This window comes from Musca autumnalis, unplaced genomic scaffold, assembly GCF_047663935.1.
Source record: "Musca autumnalis isolate F117 unplaced genomic scaffold, ASM4766393v1 scaffold_1, whole genome shotgun sequence".
Lineage (NCBI taxonomy): Eukaryota > Metazoa > Arthropoda > Insecta > Diptera > Muscidae > Musca > Musca autumnalis.
In genome coordinates, this window is record NW_027411644.1 from 31,506,685 (window position 1) to 31,534,024 (window position 27,340).

Sequence of the window (27,340 nt, forward strand, 5' to 3'; positions counted from 1 at the left end):
GCCCATAACCTCAAAATTGGGGATATTCTAAAACGAAATAAATAGGTCTAAAACACAAGTATGTATATATTTTTAACCATTTACACTAAAAATTAATGTAAAACTAAAATTATTTGCTATATAAAAAAGTATGGTCTTATTAAAGATTTTCATTTTTCTTAACATATTCCATGGCTAATTGTTTGACACGTTGGACATTGGCATCATTGCCAAAACGTTCTTCAAATTCTAAATATTTCTTAAAGATTGTACGCATTTTGCGTAGGGGTATCTTTTGGACAATGGCGCGTTCCAAAATATTTCTGAAAGCAAAAAAAAAAATAAAAAATAACGATTAAAACAAAATTGTATGCATTTTGTAGGACTTCTTACCTCGCCGAATCAATTAGCTCAGCCTTAACCAACATATCAACATATTGAGACCAGACATCAACACGTTTGGGATATGAAGTAACAACTTGATCCAACAAGGTTTGGGCCATTTCATTTTCGCCATGTTTGTGATTCAAATTAGCAAACATGACAATTGTGTTGACATCTGAGGAGAGAGAGAGTAGATAAATGTGAATATTTAATAGATTCCCAAATCAAATTTCTTTTATAATACTTACGATCTCTTTCGGGTAGACAAGCCAAGGCTTTATGCAGCAGTTGTTGAGCCCGTTCTGTCATGCCCACACTAAAGTAAGCATTTGCTGCCACCTTCCACATTTCCTGTTCCGCCTTGAATTTCTTTGTTATAATGCCAATCATTTCTATCAGTTCCTGGGTCTTTTTGGAGTCCGTAATAATTTCCACCGCACGCAAATAAATCTTTAGCGGTTCATTATATATCAAGGCCTCTTTAAGGGTATCATTAAAGGTTTCTTTGCTACCATAACGTAACTCCAAATTTAACATTGCCACCCAAATGTTAATTTGTTCTTCGGAATTTCTAAAGGTAATGGTTTTCAAGGCTCTTCTTGCCACAGCCCGTGCCTTATCAATTTCGGCGGATTGTAAATGGAATACCATATAGTTTATCCAATGTTTGCTGTTATTTGGATCTGATAACACCAACCGATCAAATTGATCTACGGAATCTGGTAATTGTGTAGGATCGGCATATTTTTCTTCTATGGCTCGCAGACGGGCTTCCTCTTCACGTTGTTGTCTGAATTTTTCGGCTGCTGTTAACTTCTTTTTACTCTTTGCATCATTAACATTTTGGGTCTCCTCATCATCTTCTTCATCTGAGGAATCTTCGGTTTTGCTAATGTCCTTTAAGTCTGTGGTCCAGAAATTACTTACACCAGCCAAAGATTTGGGTGTAACTTTAACGGGAGTTGTGGTTTTGTAAGCGTCTTCAAGTTTTGGTGTTACCACAATATCGACAACCTTGGCGGCTGCCTTTTTGTCTGCACTTTTGTCTTCATAGAAAAGAACATTAGGATGTTCTTGTTTTGCTGTTTCCTTTGCCTTTTCTTTTTTGGGTTTCTTTGCCTCCTCATTGGTTTCTGAGGTTTTGCGTTTGCGTTCCTCGGTTTTTACTTTTGTAGCTGTGATATTTTCTTCCACTTTGGCTTTCTTTGCAGCTATTTGCTTTTGTTGTTGTTTTTCATCCGCAAGTTTCCGTTTGCGGCTAATTTCTGTCCAAATCTTGTGGATATCATCCAAAACAGCCAAAGGCAGTTTATCATCGATGAATGTTAATTTACAAAAATCTCCTTCGCTTACAGTGTTACTGCAACTCTTTTCGAAATCATTGAAATGTAACTGGGCCGGACAGTAGACCAATGGATGTTTACCCTTCTTCAGGGAGCACGCAAACACACTTTCGTTCTTGAACAGAACCTTTGCATTTATACCTCCCTTGCCAACCAAGTTTTGGGGTATTTCTTTGCCGGGTAATATGTGATCGGTATCGCCAGGTTTGTTGCTAAGGAACAGTAGATTGTTACTATAGTCCACCCATAGGACCATACATTCCTGGCTTGTGCCAACTGCTGGAGTTTTCGACTTTCCTACAAGGCTGGATTTGACAATGCCCTTTATTTGGGTTTTCTCCGTCGTATATTCCCAATCATTGGTGGCCTCATTGACACCCTGGAATTGGGCCTTAACTTTATCACCCACCGAATAGCGGGAAATGGCATTGCCTTGCTTCTTCAATTGCTTCTTAATGTCGTTAATCTCTTCAAAGTATCTGGAAATAGCAAGGGAATGATTAAAATGAAAGTTGAATACCATACAAAGTTAGGAATTTGTGTCTGAAATCATTCTGAAATATTCCATGTTTGAAGGTTAGTTGGGAAAATTTTGCATAAAGTTTCGTTTAAGGGCACCTCTCGGATCGAATTGAAATTTTAGCCGCAGATAGTTCTTGTTTTTCTGATCACAACTATGCAAAGTTTTCCGTAGGCAAGTCCATACTTCCCGAGATATGGGTCTTAAACGTAATTGTGTTGCTCGGATCGGGGGTATTATACTGATCACGACGGTATATATATTTCGGCCGATTTATACATTTCACACCGATCCTAGGAGTGTTCCTAAGCAACATATCTTACGAAAAGGCTATACCCATATCTAGGCAAGAAAGACCTTCTTCCACAAAAAAAAAAAAAAAAAAAAAAAAAAAAAAAAAAAAAACAATATATCGTTATATCAGGGCATCAAGGACAAAAGTGCCCTTCTTTAAAAAAATACAAGTTTTGGGAAAATATTCTTTAAAAAATTAAAGTTTTGGAAAACAATATTCTTTAAAAAAATCAAAGTTTTGAAAAAATATATCCTTTAAAAATTATTTTTTTGGGAAAAAATATTGTTTAAAAATTTAATTCTTTATTTATTCTTTAATAATTCATTTTCTTAAGAAAAATATTTTTTAAGTATAATTTTTTTTTTTTTGGAAAAAATATTTTTTAAAAATTCCTTTTTTTTTGCGAAAAAATATACTTTAAAAAGTTTAGTTTTTGAAAAAAATTTTTCTTTAAAAAGTTTTTTTTTGAAAAAAAAAATATTTTTTAAAAACTCATTTTCTTTAAAAAATACACGTTTTGGGAAAAAAACATTCTTTCCACGTTTTATTTTGCTTTTCAAAATAGTCAGGCTTAATCCCATAGTCGTTGTTTTAATATTTTATTAAAACAACTTTTATTTATTAGTGGGAAAAATTGGGAATGTTTACCAAGGGGTAAGGCAGGGAAGACTATAGTTTCGGACCACAGATCCTCATCAGTTCACTTCTTTCTTGTATTTCAACAAGAAACTTTTTATACCCAAGTGTCAATTGCTCGCTCAAATAGATACGTGTCCAAAGAAACACTCTGATCGAGAATTTCTTTGGCATTACCTAAAATAGAAGTCGTCATCCCACATAAATTACGCCAATCCTCCTAATCACCGTTGTAGGAAAAAATATTTTGTAAAAAATCCACATTTTGGGAAAATATATCTTTAAAAATTCAAGTTTTGGAAAAATTATTCTTTAAAAATTCAAGTTTTGGAAAAAATTATTCTTTAAAAAAATCCATATTTTGGGAAAATATATTCTTTAAAAATTCACGTTTTGGAAAAAAATATTCTTTAAAAAATTCACGTTTTGCAAAAAAATATTCTGTAAAAAATCCACATTGTGGGAAAATATATTTTTTAAAAACTCAAATTTTGAGAAAAAATATTCCTTAAAAATCCACATTTGGGGTAAAATATTCTTTAAAAAAATCCAGACTTTAGGGGAAAAAAATCTTTAAAAAAATTCACATTTTTGGTCACTTGTTAAAAAAACCTTTAAAATTCAACCTTTTGTTGCAGTTGTTGTTTTAACAGTCATAATTTTGGTACAGAATGGGCCCTTGAGTCGTTTCCGGCTTATACACTGTCAACAGACTGCCGTATCATAGTTGCCACCCGCCAGATCATCTGTGCCTTTTTTAACACGACCCTGATGATCTTGGGTATGTAAAAATTTCAGAATGATCCTCACATAAATTATTCCTACTAACCCTCAACACAAAAGAAAATCAAAAACTTACTCTTTCAAAGCCTTCGCCGAACTGTTCAATTGACCATCCCACACATCTATTAATTTCGCCGAAACTGATATTGTTTTGGTTAGATCTTCTTTGCCCAAAACTTTAACATAAATAACTTGGTCTGGGGCAATGGAAACTTTCGAGGCATTGTTGATATCCATTAGCATCATGTTTAAATGTAATTTCACCGATTTCGTATAGTTATTGATGGGAACATTTACCTCGACCACATCTTCATTGACATCTTTGACATGGGCCTTTAGAATGTCACCCACATTTATAGATTTCCAAGTTGGTGTTAAATTCTCGGTAAAGTATTGGACATCTCGTACACTGAAGATGTTGTTGTTGATGCATGCAGCCATTGTCTGTTCTCCAACTTGATACATGTGCAACTTGGCCAGCAGTAGGTCATGGTAGTTGGATAGAAATCTTAAGGGTATGAGACCTTTAAACTCGACTTCATGTCCTTCCTCCTCCTCACCAGCATCTGTGGCATAAGCCACTTTAATTTCCAAAGCAGAATCCAATTTATGTACAACAGTGGCTGGGCAAATTTCTCCCAGTTTAAAGGCATTCTCCACCACACCCAATATTAATTGGCCATCTTTTTTATCAATCACACGGAATTGCATAGTTTGTCCTTCCTCCAACGTATCCAAATGGCCAGCAGGAGCATTTTGACGATAGAATACACCCTTGACATCACCAAAGAATTTGACCAAAGCAAAACTGTGTTCACATTTGACAATGGTACCTGTATAATTGCCATTGATACGGGCCTCGTTGAAACTGCTAAGGAAATTGCAAGTTTTTGATAAATACTCCTGGCGATTGGTGAGATAAACCATTTTTCTTTCTTGGCTAACGGCAACAATTCGGCACTTCAATTTGGTATTCGGTTCCAAAATCTTGGAGGATGGAGCCAAAAACAGTTTTTCAATTATGGCTGAAAAACAAAAACAAAATATTAAAACTTAAGAATCACTACCAACTCCATTACACTCTTACCTGAGGCCATTCCAACCTGTACCGAGTAGCCACCAACTTTCTCATTGTATTCCTTCACCTTTGCTGTTACCAAATCTCCTAGCTTGAAATCTTCAAGGGCGAAAAATTTCTCTTGCACTGTGGCCGTATCATCGGTACACACATACATACAATCCATAATGTCATAATCAAGTATACGTACTTTATGTGTGGTATCCTTGGCATATTTGGCCAGTAATTCATCTTGATCATAATTCCCCTTGTAGTTTGTTTTAATGGTCTTATAGGATAGAATTCCCTTAAAGCTATCATTCAACAGCAAAACCACACCACCAGTTCCTAAATGGTGGACCTTTGCTTCCTCAATAATATCACCTCTTTTCAGTGGCTGCAAATTTTCTTTACTGCTATCAGCAGCTTCTTCGCCATCTTCCTCCTCTCTTTTAGTTTCCTTTTTTATTTCACTTCCTCGATGGACATTTAATGTCAAATACACCAACTTGGTCAAAGGCATAACATACAAGATTCTTGCCTCATATTTTTCATTAACTTCATAATCATCAGGCACCAGCAGGGCATTGCCCAAATGATGTTCATTGACATAGGCTGTAAACAGTTCATTCATAACACTTCCCTTTAGACCATCTTTTAAATGTTTGCTAACTTGGAAATTCACAATAGTTGTTGGTAGCAAATAATCCAAACTGGGATCGGCTTGATCTTTCACCTTTAATTTGTCTTCCGATACTTCACGACAAATACAAGTACTTGCCGATTTATCTAAGGTGATTTTTTCCACTTTCAAATACATCATCTCACCAACACCATGTCCATCTTTAGATTTCTCCAAGGGAACAAAGCAGCGCAAACCCTTGATGCCCGATTCAATAATATAACCATGTTCTTGGACCTCCTCCACGGCACCATTGAATACAAATCCTTTGCGTATATTTGAATGATTGAGATCGGCATGGACTTCGCTGGGCTTAAAGGTCATATCAATCAAAACATGACCCTTTTCATTTGCCTTAATTTCCAATACACGGCCATAAACAATTTGACCCACATGATACAAATCCTTCAAAGGTTTATAACCCTCAGCTTGGGCAGAGTTTTGTAAAAACTCCTTTGTGATCTTGGTATAAGAATCAGAAATTTCCAATGCGGAGACTCTAGCCGAAATCCTTCCAGGCAATGATATATTGACATACAACTGATCCACTTTCTTTACGATACCCATTATTATCATGCCATCTTGTATTGTTTCATAGTTAAGCAACTCCGCTGAGAATGATTCCAAGGTATCATTTTGTTGATCGTCGTCGCCAAGTAGCTTCTTCGTTGATTTTGTTTTGGTTTTTTTAATTTTCTTCTGGACAGCGCCAAAGATCTGGGACGGACGGAACAATGAGGAGAGGAGTTCGAGAATCAATACTTTTTTTCTCTAAAATTAAAACCATTACACCCACCTGTCCTTCTGTTTTGGTTGTGGCTGCTTTTTCCTTTGAGGCTGGTATTCCTCCACGAGGAAATGATTTCTCAATTATTACCATTTTTAACAGAAAATAACTTTAATTTTGAAATGAAATCGAATAAAAATATAAAATCAAACTAAATATCGTAGCACGTTGTTTTTAATAAGTGTTGCCACATCGTTGATGTTTGCAATAACAGCTGTACATTTGATTATTGAAGACGTAACGTATGTAAAATGTATTTTTAGAGAATCTAGAGGCGAGTTTCTCATCAACCTTTTGGTCTGTTCCAGAACTGCAAAAATCTACTAATTTTTCCTATTTTTTCCGATAACATGAAGGGTAAAATGTTATCGTAGTAAAAAGTGTTAGCTTTTTGCAGGTTCTGGAACAGGGCATTTGTTGAATAATGGGCCAAATACATACGGTCCGTTGTTGTGTGAAAAATGTGTGAGTGATGCAAAGTTTGTTCTTCGGTTATGTATTTATGGGTGCAGTTGGTAAATAAATTGATGGAAGAAGACAATTTAACCAAAAAATTAAGAAAATGAGTACAGAAAATGCAAAAGTGAGACATTTTAGCAAAATAAATAGTGTTTGTTAGGTTTTTTTACATTGTGTTGTTTACATGTATAGGTTATGTCAGACGAAAATGTACATACGGTGTGATCGAAAAAAAAACTAAAAGTAGTATGGAAAATGCGAAACATTAAGAATACGATATGGATAAAAAGAAGTGTCATAACATACAAGTTTGATGCTAGTGTAATTTAGCCTTAAAATGTTAACAACTTAAAGAACTTTGAATCAAAATAGTCATGTTGTAGGTTCTTTTTCACCTTACTAATTACATCATGTATGAAATTAGTAAGGTGATGGTTTACACAAAAACGACAACTGCAAAAACAGTAGTAAAATTATGAGTGAAATCATCGATTTCATTTTGTTTTCCATTCACATATTTTGTTTTTGTTAATGTTCTTTTGTTTTCAATACATTTCAATTATGATCTCACACTTTTTTATAAAAATGTCAATAATTTGTTAACCCTACGGTCTGTGAAAAACTGATGGACAGCTGGGAGACAGCTGACAAATGTATGTATGTGTTGGTAAATCAGAGTTGTATTTGAAGACAAACTGTCTGGTGTAAACGCCTAGCATGGTACAATAATACAGGTAGCATTATCATGCCAGCTGATGGTAACATAATGCAAAGCCATAAATACAACAAGATAAGACATTTTTTTGCTATCATTCTTCAGTGAATGGCTTTTGAATTTAACATAATGTTATATCACGATATGGTGATATAACATTTTTTTCTTTTATACATTTTTACGTATTTAACCGAATTTACCGATCCAATTGACATAGAATTATTCTTGAATAGATCCTTGAATTCATAAATTTCGTTTCTGATACTATTACATGAAATGTTCCTCCTTGGTTGCGATTTTGAATTAACTGCAATCTGTTAAGGGTAATGTTTCTACACAAAGTTTCGTAAACATTTTTTTGTTGCATGCATTTTGTCAGGTCTTTATTACTTTATGTCTTTGCATAATGTGTCAATTACATTGAATTGATGTCAAATTTTGACATCTTATGTTGCCAACAATTGCCGATGCGGCTACCTGTGTATTTGTACCATGACGCCTAGTAAAGTATCTCTTATGTTACACGCTAAAACTTTCATACGAAACTTTCCCATTATTTTGGCGTTCATAGATCGAGTTCCATACAAAAGTAATTTTATGAAATTACTGTAATGGGGAACTCGACCTAAGAACGCCAAAATAATGGGAAAGTTTCCTATGAAAGTTTCAGCGTGTAGCATAAGAGTATTGAAAGGATAGGATTGTAACTTGGATGTAACTCTTCCAGCTGTCCATCATTTTTTCACAGACAGCAAGGAAGACAAATTTATGGAATTTTTGTAAAAATAAGTGAGATAATAATTGAAATGTGTTGAAAATAAAATAACATCAACAAAAAGAAAATATGTGAACGGAAAACAAAAAGATGTCGATGATTTTCATTCAAAATTTTACAACTGTTTTTGCAGTTGTCGGGACGCCTACGTCACACAGGCAAGTTGTGGGATTTTGACAATCAATACATGAACTCAACTGTCCTGTCATGTGTAAACGCAGGGTTAAACCTACCTCTTTACTTATACCATGTTCATCACTACATACTCTTATGTTACACGCTAAAACTTTCATAAGAAACTTTCCCATTATTTTGGCGTTCATAGATCGAGTTCCATACAAAAGCAATTTTATGAAATTACCGTAATGGGGAACTCGACCTAAGAACGCCAAAACAATGGGAAAGTTTCGTATGAAAGTTTTAGCGTGTAACATAAGAGTATGTAGTGATGAACATGGTATAAGTAAAGAGGTAGGTTTAACCCTGCGTTTACACATGACAGGACAGTTGAGTTCATGTATTGATTGTCAAAATCCCACAACTTGCCTGTGTGACGTAGGCGTCCCGACAACTGCAAAAACAGTTGTAAAATTTTGAATGAAAATCATCGACATCTTTTTGTTTTCCGTTCACATATTTTCTTTTTGTTGATGTTATTTTGTTTTCAACACATTTCAATTATTATCTCACTTATTTTTACAAAAATTCCATAAATTTGTCTTCCTTGCTGTCTGTGAAAAAATGATGGACAGCTGGGAGACAAATGTATAGCTCTGTTCCAGAACTAAAAAGTTTTTACAATTTTTACCACTTTTACACATTTTGCGTTCCCGTACACAAAATTTATATGAAAATCGTTTACGACTTTTACAACTTTTACCACTTTATAAAGTACGGGAACAGGCCATATGTGTTAGTAAATCAGAGTTGCATTTGAAGACAAACTGTCTGGTGTAAACGCCTAGTAAATGAAAACAATCTATAGAGCCCTGCTTTTTCCTAAAAAACGATCTAACAATTTGACACAAAATACAACCCTGGACGGACATTGTCATTTCATTTCTTGCGATTTTTGCCGCCGTCAATTGTTGGCAGCACTGTAAACCGGCATTTTTCGCCATTCTTTATAATTCTTTATAATACACACATAAAGCAAACACACAAACATATCCCGTCATCATTATTACTACAACTACTCGCAAAAAGTCAAGTCAGAGGGAAAAATACGAATAGAATCGAATCGACGCCGCAAATCACATTATAGCTGGGGACGAGCCTTTGTTTTTTGTCATCTGCTGTGCAAATCGAAGAAATATCCAGATAAATTCAATTGTTTCATCACACCATCATGTCCAGTTTACCACCGAAGCGCGCAAAATTGGATGAGGGCAACTCCGCGCCCAATGAAGCTGTTTCTGAGGCGTTGGAATTAATCGATGCGTGTCAAAACGACATAGATGCCCTCAACGAAAAAGCCAGCGAGGAAATACTCAAAGTTGAGCAGAAATACAATAAACTCAGGAAGCCCTGCTATGAGAAGCGTAGTGAATTGGTCAAACGTATTCCAAACTTTTGGGTGACAGCGGTAAGTTCGTAGTAGTGTAATTATTTTTTTGAAGTAGACGAAGACGAGGCAAGGATGATCAGGATCAGGCATTAGATGAAGGATAGAAGAGAAAAAACTGAAACGAATAGTAGGTGTATGTAATATGAGTTCTGTGTGTTGTGTATGTAACCATTTAATGTGTAGATACAGTGTGGTCCGTTTTTATTCGGCCGCAAAAGAAGAGAAAAATTCCCGGGAAGTCTGTTGTGGTGCTATTCACACTCATTAAGGTATAAATGCTTTAAAAAAACAAAGGGGCGAAGGTTTTTACATCAGTCTATTTATTTTCTTGTTGTTGATGCTTTGGTTTTTTGTTAATACGAAAACGACGAATTCTGTCGACGCATATGTGTGAGTGTGTATGTGTGCGGTTATTGGCTGTTGTGTGTTCAGTCATCATATTTTTGTCGCTGGCGGGTTAATTTTGTTGTGTACACAGCTTTATAGGGTTGCCGTAGTTGGCAAAATTGTAAATTTAACCTGAAACAATGTGATTTTTTGTAGAACCACAGGTAGAATTTAAGGTTAGTTAGGTAAATTCCGCTCCGTTAAGTACAGTTTCAACAATAGTATATAGATTTTTGTAATTTCCGGCAGGTTTGACTGTACCTTGCTGAGGCTTGGGTGCGTGTAAGCTTGGCTTGGCCTTCATTTCCCATGCATTAACTCTTCAATCAGGTGCGAATACCTCCTAGTTGGTCTAAGGATTAAAGGAATAGTTTTGACTGAGCACCTACCACCAATGAACAGAGAGACCATCACCGACTACATGATGAAAATATGATTGTGGTGTGGTTCTCAGGTGCTTCTTAATGGTTATTGTCTTAGTCAGCCTATATAGGAGACCTTGAGAGGATATTCAATCTATAGAAACCATCAAAATGGTTTCTATCCGTATGAGACCTTCAGAATGTCTTCTGTCCATAGCAGACCGTCAGAAGGTATTCAATACATAGCGTCTGCTTCTTCAGATAATCTTTTATTCATAGGAGACCCTCAGAAGGAGATTTGTAATCTGTAGGAGACCTTCAGAATGACTGCTATCTGTTGGTTTCTATATATAGGAGATCTTAAGAAAGTATTTTAATCTATTGGAGACTTTAAAAATGTATTTTATCTGTAGAAATCCTTCAGAAGGTCTGCTATCTGCAGGAGGCCTTTTGAAGGTTTTCATGTAAAGGCGGCCTTCAGAAGGCCTTTTATCTATAGGATTGTTTCAGAAGGTATTTTATCATTAGGAGACCTTCAGAATGCCTTTTATCTATAGGATCTTTTGTCTGTAGGTACTCTATCTTAAGAAGAAGAGACTTTCAAAAGGGTTCTATCCAGAAGAAACCTTCAGAAGGACTTATATTTATAGAATATCTTCTATATCATATCTAGGAGATTCATAACGAAACATTTAAAAGGTCTGTTATGGATATATAAACTATTGTATGTCCATTTCTATAGATTTGTGTTGTAGTAATTCTCCTCCTTCAAATTTAAAATTATTTACCTTCTCTCTTTTCAGTTTATAAATCATCCACAAGTGTCAGCCATATTGGATGAAGAAGAAGAGGAATGTTTGCATGCCTTAAATAAATTGGAAGTAGAAGAATTTGAAGATATCAAATCTGGATATCGTATTCATTTTCATTTTGACGAGAATCCCTATTTCGAAAATAAAGTGCTGACAAAAGAATTCCACTTGGGTACAGGATGTAAGTGAACAATCTACAAATTTTATGGAAACAGAAACCTAAATCAATTTTCCATTTTACAGCTGATGAAAATAGTGATTGTCCCTCGTCGACCAGTACGGCTATACAATGGAAAGAAGGCAAAAATCTGTTAAAACAACTGCTCTCAAAACCCTTCACCAATAAAAAGAAACGAAATTCCGAATATAAAACATTCTTTGATTGGTTCACTGACAACAGTGATCCGGTCAATGATGAAATTGCTGAATTAATTAAAGACGATTTATGGCTGAATCCTCTGCAGTATTATCTGGTACCTGATGTAGAGGTTGAACCAGAAGATGATGACGAAGATAATGAAGACAATGAAGAAGAAGTATTCGATGATGAAGATGGTGAGGGTGAAGAGGATGATGATGAAGGTAAGTTCTTTGGTTTGTTGCAAAAAATAAAAACACTAACCTCTGTTTTATTTTTCTGTTTTCAGATGACAAGTAGATTTTTGCTGTATTAAGGATAAAAAAACACATATTGATATATAATATCCGTAACAATATGATTCCATTACTATGCGATATATAATACGGAGGAATATAAGTAAAACAAAAAAGGAATAACAAAATTTCGTATTTTAGAATTTAACAACAAACAAACAAAAGAACGAAAGTTTCATTTTCAAAAATAAAAACTCTTGAAAAAGGCCAAAAAAGAAAAAAAAAAAAAAACAATTTGATATATATTTATGTTTATTGCAAAGTTTTATTAGAAGATCCATCTAAATCAGAATAACGAACAAAATCTCTAAAACACTAAAAAACTCTGAATTGGAATAATGCTTACAAAAACAACTTCGAACTTGTACCAGAACCTGCAAGAATAGACCAAGAGGTCGATTATGGATATCAAACCAACCCCAGTTGTGTTGCCAACAACAAATATAGGAATAGAAATTTCCGCATTGAAATTCATACTTTTTTTACGATTAAATTAATAGCTAAAGGTTAAACACGGATATTCAATTGAAAGGGCGTTTCACGTATTTTAATCCCAGCAAAATGCTCGATGCCAAAGATACCATTCATTTTTTTGCATCTTCATCGATGAATTTTATATCAGCGTGGACCTCAAAATATGATATTCATTTTTGGATCCAAAGCATGCCATTTCCACCAATGCTTTGACATGTCATTTTCACCAACCCTTTGCAATGACGACGAAAGTTTTAACAACGTTTGTTGTGATTTCGAGTCTCCAACAACATCAAGCCCATTGTAAATAATTATGGGTCTATCTTGTATTGCCACTAAACTTGAGTTGCGTTGTCAGTTGTCTGCGCGACTGAGACGAAATGTTGTACCATTAATGTCAACTCAACTGGGTGGTCGATAAACATGTTATCGATCAGTGTTTTTTCAAACTTGTGACCTCTATTCGCCAAAAAAAAAAAAAAAAAAAAAAACATTATAAAAATAATTGCGCTTTGGATAACTCTTTTGTGTATTCTGGACAACATTTTAATATTTTGGCTGAGTTTTCGAGCAAATTTGGAAAACAACCCAAGATTGGAATATAACCTGCCCATTGAATCTTCGGATCGTCAAGTTTTATTTGCTGTCCCAAAAAATGATAAGTTTGGTGGAATTATTTTTTGATGATGAAGAAAATATACAGGACATTGCATCTATTAGAAGAAATTTGAGGGACAAGTCGAATCCATTGGAATTGCCATCTGCACTGTAAGCTGATGATCATGTGGAAAGATCTGTATAATCAGTAAATTATCTCAGGTTTAAGGCGTATTGGATTGCCAAAGGATGCCGTAGTTTACGTTGTGGAAACGTTAAAGGATGACTTCAAAGAAAGTTACAGATCAACAGGAATACCCCCACTTTTAAAAGTGTGCGCAGCGTTGCGATTCTTGGAGGACGGAAGTTTCCAAAAGTCCCATGGCAATGATTTCAACAATTGCGTGGCTCAATCTACATTGTCGAGAGTATTGAAGGAAGTTGTCCACTTGATAGAGAACAAATTGTGCCAAAATTGGATCGTTTCGAAGTTGACAGAGGAGGAAAAAAGGCAAAATAAAAACCATTTTTATTCAAAAACGAAATTCTCTGGTGTAGTTGGCTATATAGATGGAGGATGTTCGTCATTTGTACTTAAACTGAACCTACTGTATTTGTCATCAAATTAATTTGCAAAATATTTGCTGCTGTCCGCTCCAAAGGCGATAAATTCACTTATTTTGATTGACCACCACCAGTGTCGTTGAAGTTTATTTTATTTTGAGGCATTTTCTTTTTCAACTTTGCTTTAAAGTGAATCCAGACTCTGCCACTCTTCAGGTGTTCGTGTTAGAGGTTCATGGCTGTTTAAACTGTCCGAAATGGACCTCCACGCTTCATCCGCTGTGGCTATGGTTTCACCAAAACTCCCGAACTCCTCGGGCTAAGTTTGGATTTTCACTCAGTTTATCAATTAATATTTCGAACTGCTGCTTTGTCGTTATTTTCACCATATTGATACACAAAATTAATTAATGATGCAAAGAATCAATAATTGTTAACAAAATGTTTATTTTTCCTTCTATTTTACTTCTTGTTTCTTCGAAAATGTTCACTGCAACTGAAAATTGGTGGTTGCTGAAAAACAGCCGCTTCGTCAACTGAGATTCGCAACTTCAGTTGAGAGTTGCCATACGTGGATCAATTTTGACAACTGGCAACGCCACTCAACGATAATTGTTATCGACGATCGACCCCTTAATCTTATATATTTAGAAAAAAGTGTATAAATAAAAACACGAAATTCATCTCTATTGCATCGATGGAATGGGTTCAAATGCTGATGAAAACATCCGATCTTTTACGACTTCCTTTGTATGGGTTCAAATGCTGATCAAAAGATCCGATCGTTCACGACTTCCTTTGCATTGGTTCAAATGCTAATGAAAAGATCCGATCTTTCACGACTTCGTTTGAACCAATGCAAAAGATGCCATGAAATCACGTCATCCCATTAAACCCCTTCATTAAAATTTTGCTGGGCTTTGTTGCGGGACGGGTATTAGACCGAGACAATTCAATTATTAAAAAAAATCCATCACCCTAAAGTGGTTACACTGTGTGGGAAATGGATTAGCTTTCTTGGCATTGAGGCGGAAGCGTGTTTCAGGAGCGACCCTTCGCTGCATCAGTCCAGGAAGGCGGCACAGAAGACAAACACAGACCAATGCATCTAAAATCCACCAAAAAACACAGATGAACTAAATTAATTCTGGTCAGAATATGTTTGTTTTGGTTTTCTTCACAAAAACAGCACTATTGTGAATGATCAAGCTGGTTGTATGCAAACACACATACAAATGCTTGGTTAAAACCAATGGGGACAAACCTTAAGGATGGATGGCCTAGCAGCAATCAGCTCATGTCGGGATGGGCATAATTATAAAAAAAATGCATCTTTTCCAGCTTATGTTTGTACGGGAAAAAAATAAATAAAATTTTCTTGTAGTTTGTTTATTTTTGCGGCCGGCAATATGGAGGCCACCTACACACACGCACATATTCCAACCGATAAAAAAAAAAAAATGTTGAACAACGTAGAGATGGAATTGTGACGAAAGCCAGGTTTGCCTAATACCCCATGAAAACCTCCAGTTCTTGGTTTGATGAGGATGTGGGCAATTTTTAGTTGAGTTTCTTTCCGATTGTTGATCAAAATTTGTTTTGTTATGTAGGGAGACGAAAGTTCAATAAATGTATGTGGTGGTTGGCTGCACAAATGTTTTGATGTCAGCTGTCAACTTGAGTTTGCAGACCAGCTGTCAAATTCAACCGTACTAAACAGTACAGGGTAGCCCAAATAATTATAACTGCCAGCGCTGAATGCAAACGGTTGGTGTCATGGCGTTTGGCGTATGTTTAGAAAATGGGGGGATTTTGAATTCATACGTTTGAAAGAAAGAGAAAAACGGTTGAAACTGATAATTTATTGGAAGAATGTCTGTTTGGGAAAATGCACCTATAAAAGGTAAAAATGAAGAGTAATCATCCATATTTAAAGTGGAATTTTCTGAGTGCGGACGTAAATGTTGTGCTATTGTTGGCTATAAAACGGTAGAAAATAAAAACTTGAGTGAATAATAAAAAGACTTTGAAGGTTTAACACTTGTGACAACCAAAATTCATGCCGTAGACTACAATCAAGAAAGTGAGTGTCATGTTTTTTTAAAAAAGAAGACAAATTAAAGAGCAAAAAGCTTAAGGAAATTTTATTTTGTTCATAGGTAGTCCATGAATCACAGTGTGTGCCTGTGTCATACGCATAATCAGATCTCAAGTGATTTATCAAGCATTGCCGTTTATAATACTACTAACATCAAGGTAGGAAAACGTATTGTTTCCCCTGAAATTATCAACAAAAGTTGCAAAATCAAAGAATTTAAATTTCATGCGACAATTTACGCTCCGCAACTCCATACGCTGGCAGTCTGTGGCGATACAAATTACGTAACACCCTGTTGCATACATCTCTGCGTGCTGAGTGCTAAAAGACAGCTGCTTAAGTATTGTAGCAGTGTCCCGAACCCAGTTTTGACCAGCTATCAGCTGTTTGAATAAAACTGCAGTAATTGCAATAATAGTCTGCACATCATATAGTCGTATGTCAGTTGGCCACTCAAAGTGGAATACGAGAAATAAAACTGATATAATCAGTGCGAGCGCTGCATGTGAAGCAGACTTTTAGGCTCAAATTTGCGGAATTCGCCCAGAAAACTTTAAATTCATATCTTTTAGTTAAGTATATGTATTATTATTAGTATATGTAGTTTATTTTTATGTTTATTTGTTTCTCTTAAATTTTGACCAATTATTTAATTTAATTTTTTTTTATTAGTATTTAATTTTGTTATATCTATTTCTTTTTTGGTTCTTGAAAATATTGTGAGGGACGTTACAAGCGTAATAGATAGGGGTTTTTCTATAATTGTTTAGAGACTTTGAATGTCTCAGATATTACGATCACCACTTAATTGAGCTCGATTAGGTAGGGACAGTAAGATTACAAGAAATATTAGGGAAATTTCCCGAAACCACCCCAATTCCGTACGATTGTAGGTTCCAAATTTCGAGTAAAGAAAGTAAAGATTTTTGATATTAATTTTTTTTGTTTCACGACAAGTCGTTATCATGTTTTATTGACTGTTAGGATTAAGAATAATCTATTAATTATAGACTTATGTTTTATATAATAAAAATGTTTGATTTTTGAGTATTGATAAGAAAATGAATATGGAATAGTGTTGTTATTTTAGGGAGGGAAGGGGCTGCATGAGGGAGGTGTATGGGTAGAGGGAGCTAATGGGGTCCATAACAAAATGAGGTCGGAATCTATATGGACCACGGATGGGTGGGTCGAGTGTGGATCGGGGCCACCGATCGATCCTATTCTCCAAGAGTGTTCTCCGTAAGTGTTTAGTGTATTGTCATGTGATTGTTCTTGTGGTAATGTATCAAAATATGATGTTAGGCCCTGGGTTTTAGTTGGATGGGTTAAGAATCGCCCTGAGAGGTTACCGAGGAGCTACCGGAAGATCCAAATTAGCACCCGTATGGGGTCCTAACAGAAAAGGCGCCCAAATCAAACGTACCTCCTAGGTCTAAGTAGATTGTAATAGGAGTAAGAGAAAGCGTAAGTGCAGAAAAGCGAGGCACTTAGAAATAGCCCAAAATAGAATAAATAGACCAAAAGATCTAGTCCAAAGCTAATCTTGTCTAGTCTATATTGCAGCCAGGTCTATCGATATAGGCTCTGTATAAATGTGCAATATTAGATATAGGTATATTAGTTTTAGGATAGACTTCCTTTAAGGGTCATGTGCAATCTCTAGTTGTCTTTTTTGTAACTATGAATGTTTGTATCGACCTGTGCTTTGTTAAGAGTAGATTTTGTTTTGTCTTGTAGGGTACCCTGATATAGGATAGTTGTATGGAAAAAGTGATAGCCGTTGCGGGAACCACTATGACCGTAAGACAGAGTGTCATTTACCAGAAACTCATGAAAGCTTGTTTTTTTTTAAAGTATAGGAAAATATTGCCATGGGATTACTATCCAAAAAGGGGTATTTCGTTTAGTATATGTATATGTTGACTAGGGCATTTTTGGAGAATAAGTTACACTCATTGAAAAAAAGTATGTACAATAAAAATCGGTGTTGCAAATACCAATTCAAAAATTCATCACAGAGCCAAATGCTAGTGAGTTTTAATACAACAAGCTAATGATGATTTTTGTTAAAGTGAATAATGATTGTTGGTATTGCAACATGATCAATAACTCCTAACATACAACCCCCTCTGAAAAAAACAGCCTATACTCCCTTATTAAATGAAAAAAATTAATTACATTAAATTTGAAAATAATATATTTAGATAGCTAAGGGATAGAAAAAAGTGAATGCAGATATAAAAAGAACCTTAAGTGTTTCTATATACATGACATTTACAGAAATAGTCTATATCACAAGATTGACAGAATATAGTAGTTTTAAAAGATTTAATTAGTTTTCTAATATAGCGATTTAGCACAACCAGTACAGTAAGCACTTGTTAAGTTGACTATAGGTGAAAATAGATTCTCGCAGACAGAACATTCTTCCAATCTTAGTTATTAACTGCTAGGAAAGTATAACTAGGGACGGTTTTAAGGGGCATGCTAACGCGATCGGCCAGCAAAAGAAATTGGCCACCAACTTTCGGTACAAATAACGAACATCATAACCTTGCACCTAAAAAGAAAAAAATGGCAGAAAACCAAATTAATACTGTAAACTTAGATGGGACAATCAGGGACTTATCTGCTACGATAATTCAGCGGTCAGGACAGGATAATGTGAACACGCAACCTCCACCACAGGCGCATGTGGGAGCGGATAATGGGGCTGAGAGGTTCTCAACTCCAGACCAATCACGACAACCAACTGACAAATACCTAGAAACAAAGATGAAAAAGATCATTAGCAATGAGATAAGCGACATGAAAAGGACATTAGATACCTTAGTTAAAACCGTTCAAAGTATGAGTATGAATAGTAAGGAAACAGCTTCCATGCCCAGTACTTCACGGGCTAATGAAAACATCCCTCCACCGCAGTTGCCAGAGGTGTCGAATGGGGCCTCTCATTCTAGTGTTCCACCATCGGGAACATCTTCTTCCAATGGAAATTGCTATCCACCATTGTTCCATAACGACATGATCAGGATTAGGGTGGACAAATTTGGCATTAACTTTGACGGGAATTCGCAGAAGCTCACTGTTGAAGAATTCATATTTAGGTTGGAAAGTCTGCAAGCTCAGTATGGGATCCCCTGGGACGAAATTCTGAGGGATTTCCGGATTTTAATATCGGGGCCCGTGCTAGAGTGGTTCTGGCAGACGCAAAAGATGCGCACATTCACTTCGTGGATACAATTAAAAGACGCATTATTGGTCCAATATCGAAATACCAAATCGTCATTCGAAGCTATGCGTGATTTGGTAGAGCGCAAACAGCTGCCAAACGAAACCATCGATGCATATTTTCATGTCATGGGTCAGTTAAGATCGCGTTTAGTTCATCCTATAACAGACCTAGATATGGTAAATATGATAAAAGTTAATGTCAAAGAAAATATTAAGATGATTGTTTACCCCATGCAAATAGCCACTGTTGAGAGGTTGAGGGAGGAATGTAAAGGAGCCGAAAAGAACTTCCCAAAACGCGATTCCAGGCCGATTCAGCCTCAGCAACGTATGGGAAGGCAAGTAAACGAGGTAGTTTTCGACGAATACGACTATGAAGAGCCAAATTCCCCAGAGACAGTTGTGGAAAAAGTTTCAGCAGTGCGTCTAAACCAGCAGCAGAATCGAGTAATTGTGTGTTGGAATTGCCGAATGACAGGACATATGTTTGTAGAATGCCCATCCACAGAACGGAAACTCTTTTGTTATAGGTGTGGTAGGCCGAGGACCACAACTCCTCATTGCCCAAATTGTCAGTCGGGAAACTCCAAGAGGGGCGTGGAGACGACGGGGGAGACACGTCCGAGAGAGGACCCCGAGAATACAGCCCAATAAAAATAAAGCCACGACAAATCCTGGAAGAAATAAAAGAAAAAGATATAGGAAATAAGGACAAAGTAGTATATCCAGGTCAGAGACATTATTTATCACTAGAAGATCGAAAAAAGAACTACGAAGAAACAAGGGCCAGAATTTTTGGGGAATCTTCAACTGAACCCCATGTCCCGAAGCGAATATTAAAAATTCGACACAAGACCACTGAAAAACGAAAGATGAAACGATTAATGGCAGAATCAATTACTCGAGCTGAGTCAAATAAAAATGATCCCAGAATGTATGTGGAAATCGGAATAAAAGGAAGAATTTTAAAAGGGTTACTGGACAGTGGGGCTTCGGTCAGCTTATTGGGAAAAGATTGTCGAGAATTGGTTGAAGATTTGGGTATGGATATTAAACCTGTTTTCCATAACGTCACGACAGCAAGTGGTCGTAGTTTTAGAGTTCTGGGAAAGATAGAATGTGAGGTAGATTTCAATCAAAAACGACGATATATGACCATCTATTTATGTCCAGATCTGGAGCAAATGTTGTATCTAGGAATAGATTTTTGGCAAGAGTTTGACCTAGTCCCAGAGGTATTGAAAATTAGCGAATTGGATATAGAAAAAGTGACTGAAGAATTCACAACTTCTAGCACTGAACATCGGCTTAAACCACATAACCTCACAGAAGACCAAAAAGCAAAACTTAATGACGTCATAAAGGAATTTGATACGTTTGAAGAGAAAGGTTTAGGAAGAACCAAGCTCGAAAAACATACCATTAAGTTGATAGAGGGGGCAGAGCCGGTGAAGGATAGACATTATCCTATGTCGCCTGCTGTCCAAGCAATTACTTACGAAGAGGTTGATAAGATGCTCCAACTTAAGGTTATAGAGGAAAGCGAGAGTCCCTGGAGCAACCGAACCACCGTGGTGAGGAAGCCCGGGAAGAATCGTTTCTGCCTCGATGCTAGGAAGTTGAATCGATTAACGGAGAAGGATGCTTATCCTCTCCAGAACATCGACGGAATACTCAGTAGGATTGATGAAACGGTTTTTATCAGTAGTGTCGACTTGAAATTTGCCTTCTGGCAAATCGAGTTAGACGAAGACAGCAAGAAGTACACGGCCTTTACTGTACCGGGACGACCTTTGTACCAGTTTCGCGTAATGCCCTTTGGCTTATGCAATGCTGCGCAAAGATTGTGCCGGCTAATGGACAAGGTCGTCCCCAGCAGATTGAAGGAAAACGTCTTCGTCTATCTCGATGACCTTTTGGTCATTTCAAGCGACTTTGAACAGCATTTGGAACTGTTAAAGGAAGTTGCACAGTGCCTCAAAAGTGCCAATTTAACCATTGGACTTAAAAAGTCACAATTCTGCTTCCAAGAGCTTAAGTACCTAGGGTTTATTATTGGGGGAGGAATGTTGAAGACAGACCCCGAAAAGGTGCAAGCCATAAAGCAGATAGCGGTACCCAGAAACCCTAGAGAAGTTCGCAGTTTCTTGGGAACGGCGGGATGGTACCGTCGGTTCATCCGAGATTTTGCGACCATCTCTGCCCCACTGACGGACATGTTGAAAAAGAACAAAAAGTTCACTATGAGCAAAGAAGCCATTACAGCCTTTGGCAATTTGAAAAGAGCACTAATAAGTGCCCCTGTGCTTAGACATGCAGATTTTAAGAAGAGGTTCTACATTCAGTGTGATGCCTCGGAATACGGTATCGGGGCCGTACTGTTCCAGCTGAGTGACCACGGAGACGAGCACCCGATCGCTTTTTACTCCCAGAAGTTAAACTCAAGTCAAAAAAATTACAGTGTAACCGAAAAGGAGTGTCTAGCGGCTGTTATGGCAGTGAAGAAGTTCCGACCTTATGTCGAATTAATGGACTTTACTGTCATAACAGACCATGCTAGCCTCCAATGGTTAATGAACTTGAAAGACTTGAGCGGTCGTCTCGCCCGTTGGTCACTTCAGTTACAGCATTACCGCTTCGAGATAGAGCACAGGAAGGGAAAAGACAATGTAGTGGCAGATACATTGTCGAGGCTCCCAATGATTGAGGAGCTTGAGATGGACCAAGTCCTCGACTTTGATATGAGCGAGTTCCAAAAAGATGGTTATGAAGAATTAAAAAAGACAATACTAGATAATAGAGATAGGTTGCCAGACCTTAAGGTGGAAGAAGGATTGGTATATAAAAGGATGTTACCGAATACTGACCAGGAACTGGGAGAATATGAATGGAGATTGTGGATTCCGGAAGCCTTAACCCATGGACTTATAGAAAAGGCACACGACCCTCCCATTTCTGCCCACTGTGGTATCGCAAAGACACTTGGTCGCCTAAGAGAAAAATTTTATTGGCCCCATATGACGTCACAGGTTCGTCAATATGTGGGAAAATGTACGACTTGTAAAGAGACCAAAAACGCGAACTATAATACTCAAACCACCATCGGAAACGAAGTTAAAACCGAACGACCTTTCCAAAAGCTTTATATTGATTTTTTGGGGAAATACCCACGTTCGAAAAGTGGCAACGCTTATATTTTCATAGTAGTAGACCACTTTTCGAAGTTCGTATTCCTGAAATCCATGAAAGAAGCGACTGCCAGTAACGTGGTCAAGTTTTTGGTGGAAGAGGTATTTAGAAAGTTCGGTGTGCCAGAAACTATCCATAGTGATAATGGGGCACAATTTATCTCCAAACAATTTAAAGATCTGATAACGGCATACCAAATAAAACATCTACAAACGGCCCCATACTCACCCCAATCGAACGCCTCAGAACGGGTTAATCAATCCGTTCTGGCGGCGATTCGAGCATACATGGAGAAAGATCATAGGGATTGGGATCTCTACTTAACGGAGATCGAATGTGCGCTGCGAACGGCCGTACATTCGGCAACCGGGGTAACACCTTTTTTTGCCTTATTCGGGTATCACATGTTCCTGAAAGGAACTGACTATAATTTGGCCAAGAAATTAAAATCTTTAACTGACCACGAGATCCTTAATTTAGATAAAAACGATCGTTTGCAGTTAATTCGTGAAAAGATTAGGCAAAATATGCATAATGGCTATGAAGCAAGTGCGAAAAGGTATAACCAGAGGGTCAAGGTAACAAGGTTCATGCCTGGGCAGGAAGTTTTTCGCCGAAACTATGTATTAAGCGACTTCCAAAAGAACATTAACGCGAAATTTGCGCGAAAATTCACGAAATGTAGAATATCGAAAACGATTGGCAATAACATGTATGAGCTTGAGGACCTTCAAGGTCGGCCGTTAGGTATAGCTCATGCCAAGGACCTCAAGAGGTGATAACCAACTGTGATAGGCTGTTTTATGGCAAACGAAAACGACTGTGATATTAGTATTAGTAACTATGTGCAATATAGGATAGGTAATTATTTGATTTAATTATACAAGTAATTATTTTTGGTGCATGTCCTATATGTCATAGTTCTAAGAAAATAAGCAAAGGAACTTACCAGCAGATCCTGGGAACAATACGAACCCAAAGCAGTCGAAGCAATAAAACTCGGGCCGTCAAATCACAAGGTTGAATCCACTAGGGGGTCTGGAAAATAACATATACCCAAAGTAAATGATCACATAATTTGTCAAAATTACACTATACTTCCCTAAAATATGTTTTTATGCCCGGCCAATGAGACCTCAGGGTGTGGGAGTTCCCCACGTTGGGACGCATGCATAATTAGAATCACGATTTGTTCATAGTTCTGCCTTTTTGAGGCGATTACCAATCCCTATCAGAGACGAACAAACCCTCCGCACACCGGTTCTTCCTGCGCAGGCTCGTAATAGCCGGAGTTTTGTTGCGGGACGGGTATTAGACCGAGACAATTCAATTATTAAAAAAAATCCATCACCCTAAAGTGGTTACACTGTGTGGGAAATGGATTAGCTTTCTTGGCATTGAGGCGGAAGCGTGTTTCAGGAGCGACCCTTCGCTGCATCAGTCCAGGAAGGCGGCACAGAAGACAAACACAGACCAATGCATCTAAAATCCACCAAAAAACACAGATGAACTAAATTAATTCTGGTCAGAATATGTTTGTTTTGGTTTTCTTCACAAAAACAGCACTATTGTGAATGATCAAGCTGGTTGTATGCAAACACACATACAAATGCTTGGTTAAAACCAATGGGGACAAACCTTAAGGATGGATGGCCTAGCAGCAATCAGCTCATGTCGGGATGGGCATAATTATAAAAAAAATGCATCTTTTCCAGCTTATGTTTGTACGGGAAAAAAATAAATAAAATTTTCTTGTAGTTTGTTTATTTTTGCGGCCGGCAATATGGAGGCCACCTACACACACGCACATATTCCAACCGATAAAAAAAAAAAAATGTTGAACAACGTAGAGATGGAATTGTGACGAAAGCCAGGTTTGCCTAATACCCCATGAAAACCTCCAGTTCTTGGTTTGATGAGGATGTGGGCAATTTTTAGTTGAGTTTCTTTCCGATTGTTGATCAAAATTTGTTTTGTTATGTAGGGAGACGAAAGTTCAATAAATGTATGTGGTGGTTGGCTGCACAAATGTTTTGATGTCAGCTGTCAACTTGAGTTTGCAGACCAGCTGTCAAATTCAACCGTACTAAACAGTACAGGGTAGCCCAAATAATTATAACTGCCAGCGCTGAATGCAAACGGTTGGTGTCATGGCGTTTGGCGTATGTTTAGAAAATGGGGGATTTTGAATTCATACGTTTGAAAGAAAGAGAAAAACGGTTGAAACTGATAATTTATTGGAAGAATGTCTGTTTGGGAAAATGCACCTATAAAAGGTAAAAATGAAGAGTAATCATCCATATTTAAAGTGGAATTTTCTGAGTGCGGACGTAAATGTTGTGCTATTGTTGGCTATAAAACGGTAGAAAATAAAAACTTGAGTGAATAATAAAAAGACTTTGAAGGTTTAACACTTGTGACAACCAAAATTCATGCCGTAGACTACAATCAAGAAAGTGAGTGTCATGTTTTTTTAAAAAAGAAGACAAATTAAAGAGCAAAAAGCTTAAGGAAATTTTATTTTGTTCATAGGTAGTCCATGAATCACAGTGTGTGCCTGTGTCATACGCATAATCAGATCTCAAGTGATTTATCAAGCATTGCCGTTTATAATACTACTAACATCAAGGTAGGAAAACGTATTGTTTCCCCTGAAATTATCAACAAAAGTTGCAAAATCAAAGAATTTAAATTTCATGCGACAATTTACGCTCCGCAACTCCATACGCTGGCAGTCTGTGGCGATACAAATTACGTAACACCCTGTTGCATACATCTCTGCGTGCTGAGTGCTAAAAGACAGCTGCTTAAGTATTGTAGCAGTGTCCCGAACCCAGTTTTGACCAGCTATCAGCTGTTTGAATAAAACTGCAGTAATTGCAATAATAGTCTGCACATCATATAGTCGTATGTCAGTTGGCCACTCAAAGTGGAATACGAGAAATAAAACTGATATAATCAGTGCGAGCGCTGCATGTGAAGCAGACTTTTAGGCTCAAATTTGCGGAATTCGCCCAGAAAACTTTAAATTCATATCTTTTAGTTAAGTATATGTATTATTATTAGTATATGTAGTTTATTTTTATGTTTATTTGTTTCTCTTAAATTTTGACCAATTATTTAATTTAATTTTTTTTTATTAGTATTTAATTTTGTTATATCTATTTCTTTTTTGGTTCTTGAAAATATTGTGAGGGACGTTACAAGCGTAATAGATAGGGGTTTTTCTATAATTGTTTAGAGACTTTGAATGTCTCAGATATTACGATCACCACTTAATTGAGCTCGATTAGGTAGGGACAGTAAGATTACAAGAAATATTAGGGAAATTTCCCGAAACCACCCCAATTCCGTACGATTGTAGGTTCCAAATTTCGAGTAAAGAAAGTAAAGATTTTTGATATTAATTTTTTTTGTTTCACGACAAGTCGTTATCATGTTTTATTGACTGTTAGGATTAAGAATAATCTATTAATTATAGACTTATGTTTTATATAATAAAAATGTTTGATTTTTGAGTATTGATAAGAAAATGAATATGGAATAGTGTTGTTATTTTAGGGAGGGAAGGGGCTGCATGAGGGAGGTGTATGGGTAGAGGGAGCTAATGGGGTCCATAACAAAATGAGGTCGGAATCTATATGGACCACGGATGGGTGGGTCGAGTGTGGATCGGGGCCACCGATCGATCCTATTCTCCAAGAGTGTTCTCCGTAAGTGTTTAGTGTATTGTCATGTGATTGTTCTTGTGGTAATGTATCAAAATATGATGTTAGGCCCTGGGTTTTAGTTGGATGGGTTAAGAATCGCCCTGAGAGGTTACCGAGGAGCTACCGGAAGATCCAAATTAGCACCCGTATGGGGTCCTAACAGCTTGTATGATTTTCTCTTTTGGTAACGCAACTGCAGTTGAGTTGCCATCCATAGAACATTTGGATCGAACAATATTGATATTTGATTGAAGCGCAAAACCTAAATTACCCAGTAGAAAGTGTCTTCAAGACAACACTGATGACTCGTGCACGACACTTTCAATTCGTTGAGGACTCTTTGCAGACAGCCCTTTGGGATCGTTGACGACATTTTCACACAAGTGTCCCAGTATTCATGCACGACAACTTGGGTGACAGGGTAAGCGAAGTTGTCGTCGACGACGATCTAGATGACTAAAATCCCCGTATTTCGTCGACGACTGCTTCACCGACCCTGTCTTGCTACTAGTCATCGATGACCCAACTAAAGAAATTTTAGTTTATGTTGTCGTGTGTCAAATTTTTATTTAATTATAAAATATATTATTTTTACAAAATAAATTAGTTTATTAATTAATAATACTTAGCTCCCGTATGTTCCGCAATCCAATATTTTCTTCCAGCTTTACCACGCCATACACGTCTCACCCCGCCTGACCTCTCTTTATTTTTGGATTCTGCAAAAAGAAACGATTTTAAATGAATGTTGTGAATATCCACTAAATTTTCTATAATCTTACCTTATACCACAGACGTTGTATTTTACAGTTGCTGGAATTTTCAATGTTCTCCGTGACTTCAACATACATGCACCTATTCAAAGAATAGCTACAATTAATTTTAAAACATTTTAATCTATTTATTCTAGCTTACCGTTTTTTACATAATGCAGTTTGTATAAATAAAATTGTTCAATCAGTAGCGCGGTTTCCGAATTTTATGACATTATAATTTTTCATTTATTACAAATCAAAAATTTTATATTTGGATAAATATGTGTACAATTGTTTCAAAGCACACTTTTGAGAATTTTTCGGTTTGTTGCCAAGACACAATGCAAGACATGGTCATTCAAGTTGTCGTACATGACAATTTCTGAATATTCGTTAACGAATCGTCGACAAAAATGTCATCGAAGACTCGATTTTCTATTGGGTAGTTCGTGTGCGTTCTTCAAAACAAACACAAATACATGTATTTCAAATTTGATATTTCCCCTTAGAAAATCGAGT

General features: G+C 36.7%; 2 protein-coding genes and 2 long non-coding RNA genes across 4 annotated transcripts; 1 reads left to right on the top strand and 3 right to left on the bottom strand.

Moving 5' to 3' along the window:
• Positions 1–42: 42 nt before the first annotated feature.
• Rrp5 (Ribosomal RNA Processing 5) lies at positions 43–6,686 on the bottom strand. Its single transcript, XM_073971083.1, has 6 exons — positions 6,476–6,686; positions 5,028–6,396; positions 4,017–4,965; positions 612–2,185; positions 373–538; positions 43–302 (listed from the first exon to the last, which is right to left on the bottom strand). Exons 1-6 carry the CDS (start codon positions 6,557–6,559, stop codon positions 140–142), a joined length of 4,305 nt encoding a protein of 1,434 aa, XP_073827184.1. The 5' UTR covers positions 6,560–6,686; the 3' UTR covers positions 43–139.
• Positions 6,687–9,312: 2,626 nt separating this feature from the next.
• Positions 9,313–12,403, top strand: Set (NAP domain-containing protein SET). Its single transcript, XM_073971097.1, has 4 exons — positions 9,313–10,000; positions 11,535–11,724; positions 11,787–12,125; positions 12,191–12,403. The coding sequence occupies exons 1-4, from the start codon at positions 9,764–9,766 to the stop codon at positions 12,199–12,201; spliced, it is 777 nt and encodes a 258-aa protein (XP_073827198.1). The 5' UTR covers positions 9,313–9,763; the 3' UTR covers positions 12,202–12,403.
• A 5,704-nt stretch (positions 12,404–18,107) lies between these two features.
• Positions 18,108–23,459, bottom strand: LOC141395298 (uncharacterized). The gene is made up of 4 exons (XR_012410593.1): positions 23,306–23,459; positions 19,396–19,841; positions 18,762–19,335; positions 18,108–18,696 (listed from the first exon to the last, which is right to left on the bottom strand). It is a non-coding gene; the product is annotated as an uncharacterized lncRNA (long non-coding RNA).
• Positions 23,460–26,234: 2,775 nt separating this feature from the next.
• On the bottom strand, positions 26,235–27,096 carry LOC141390412 (uncharacterized). The gene is made up of 3 exons (XR_012409339.1): positions 26,982–27,096; positions 26,849–26,921; positions 26,235–26,785 (listed from the first exon to the last, which is right to left on the bottom strand). It is a non-coding gene; the product is annotated as an uncharacterized lncRNA (long non-coding RNA).
• Positions 27,097–27,340: the final 244 nt, after the last annotated feature.

Coding starts and splice junctions, on each gene's coding strand:
- Rrp5 (XM_073971083.1), bottom strand. CDS start 6,559: ATGGTAATAATTGAGAAATCATTTCCTCGTGGAGGAATACCAGCCTCA. Junction 4,966..5,027: donor ACAGGTTGGAATGGCCTCAG/GTAAGAGTGTAA, acceptor TTTGTTTTTCAG/CCATAATTGAAAAACTGTTT. Junction 539..611: donor TTGTCTACCCGAAAGAGATC/GTAAGTATTATA, acceptor CTCTCTCCTCAG/ATGTCAACACAATTGTCATG.
- Set (XM_073971097.1), top strand. CDS start 9,764: ATGTCCAGTTTACCACCGAAGCGCGCAAAATTGGATGAGGGCAACTCC. Junction 10,001..11,534: donor CAAACTTTTGGGTGACAGCG/GTAAGTTCGTAG, acceptor CTCTCTTTTCAG/TTTATAAATCATCCACAAGT. Junction 11,725..11,786: donor ATTCCACTTGGGTACAGGAT/GTAAGTGAACAA, acceptor TCCATTTTACAG/CTGATGAAAATAGTGATTGT.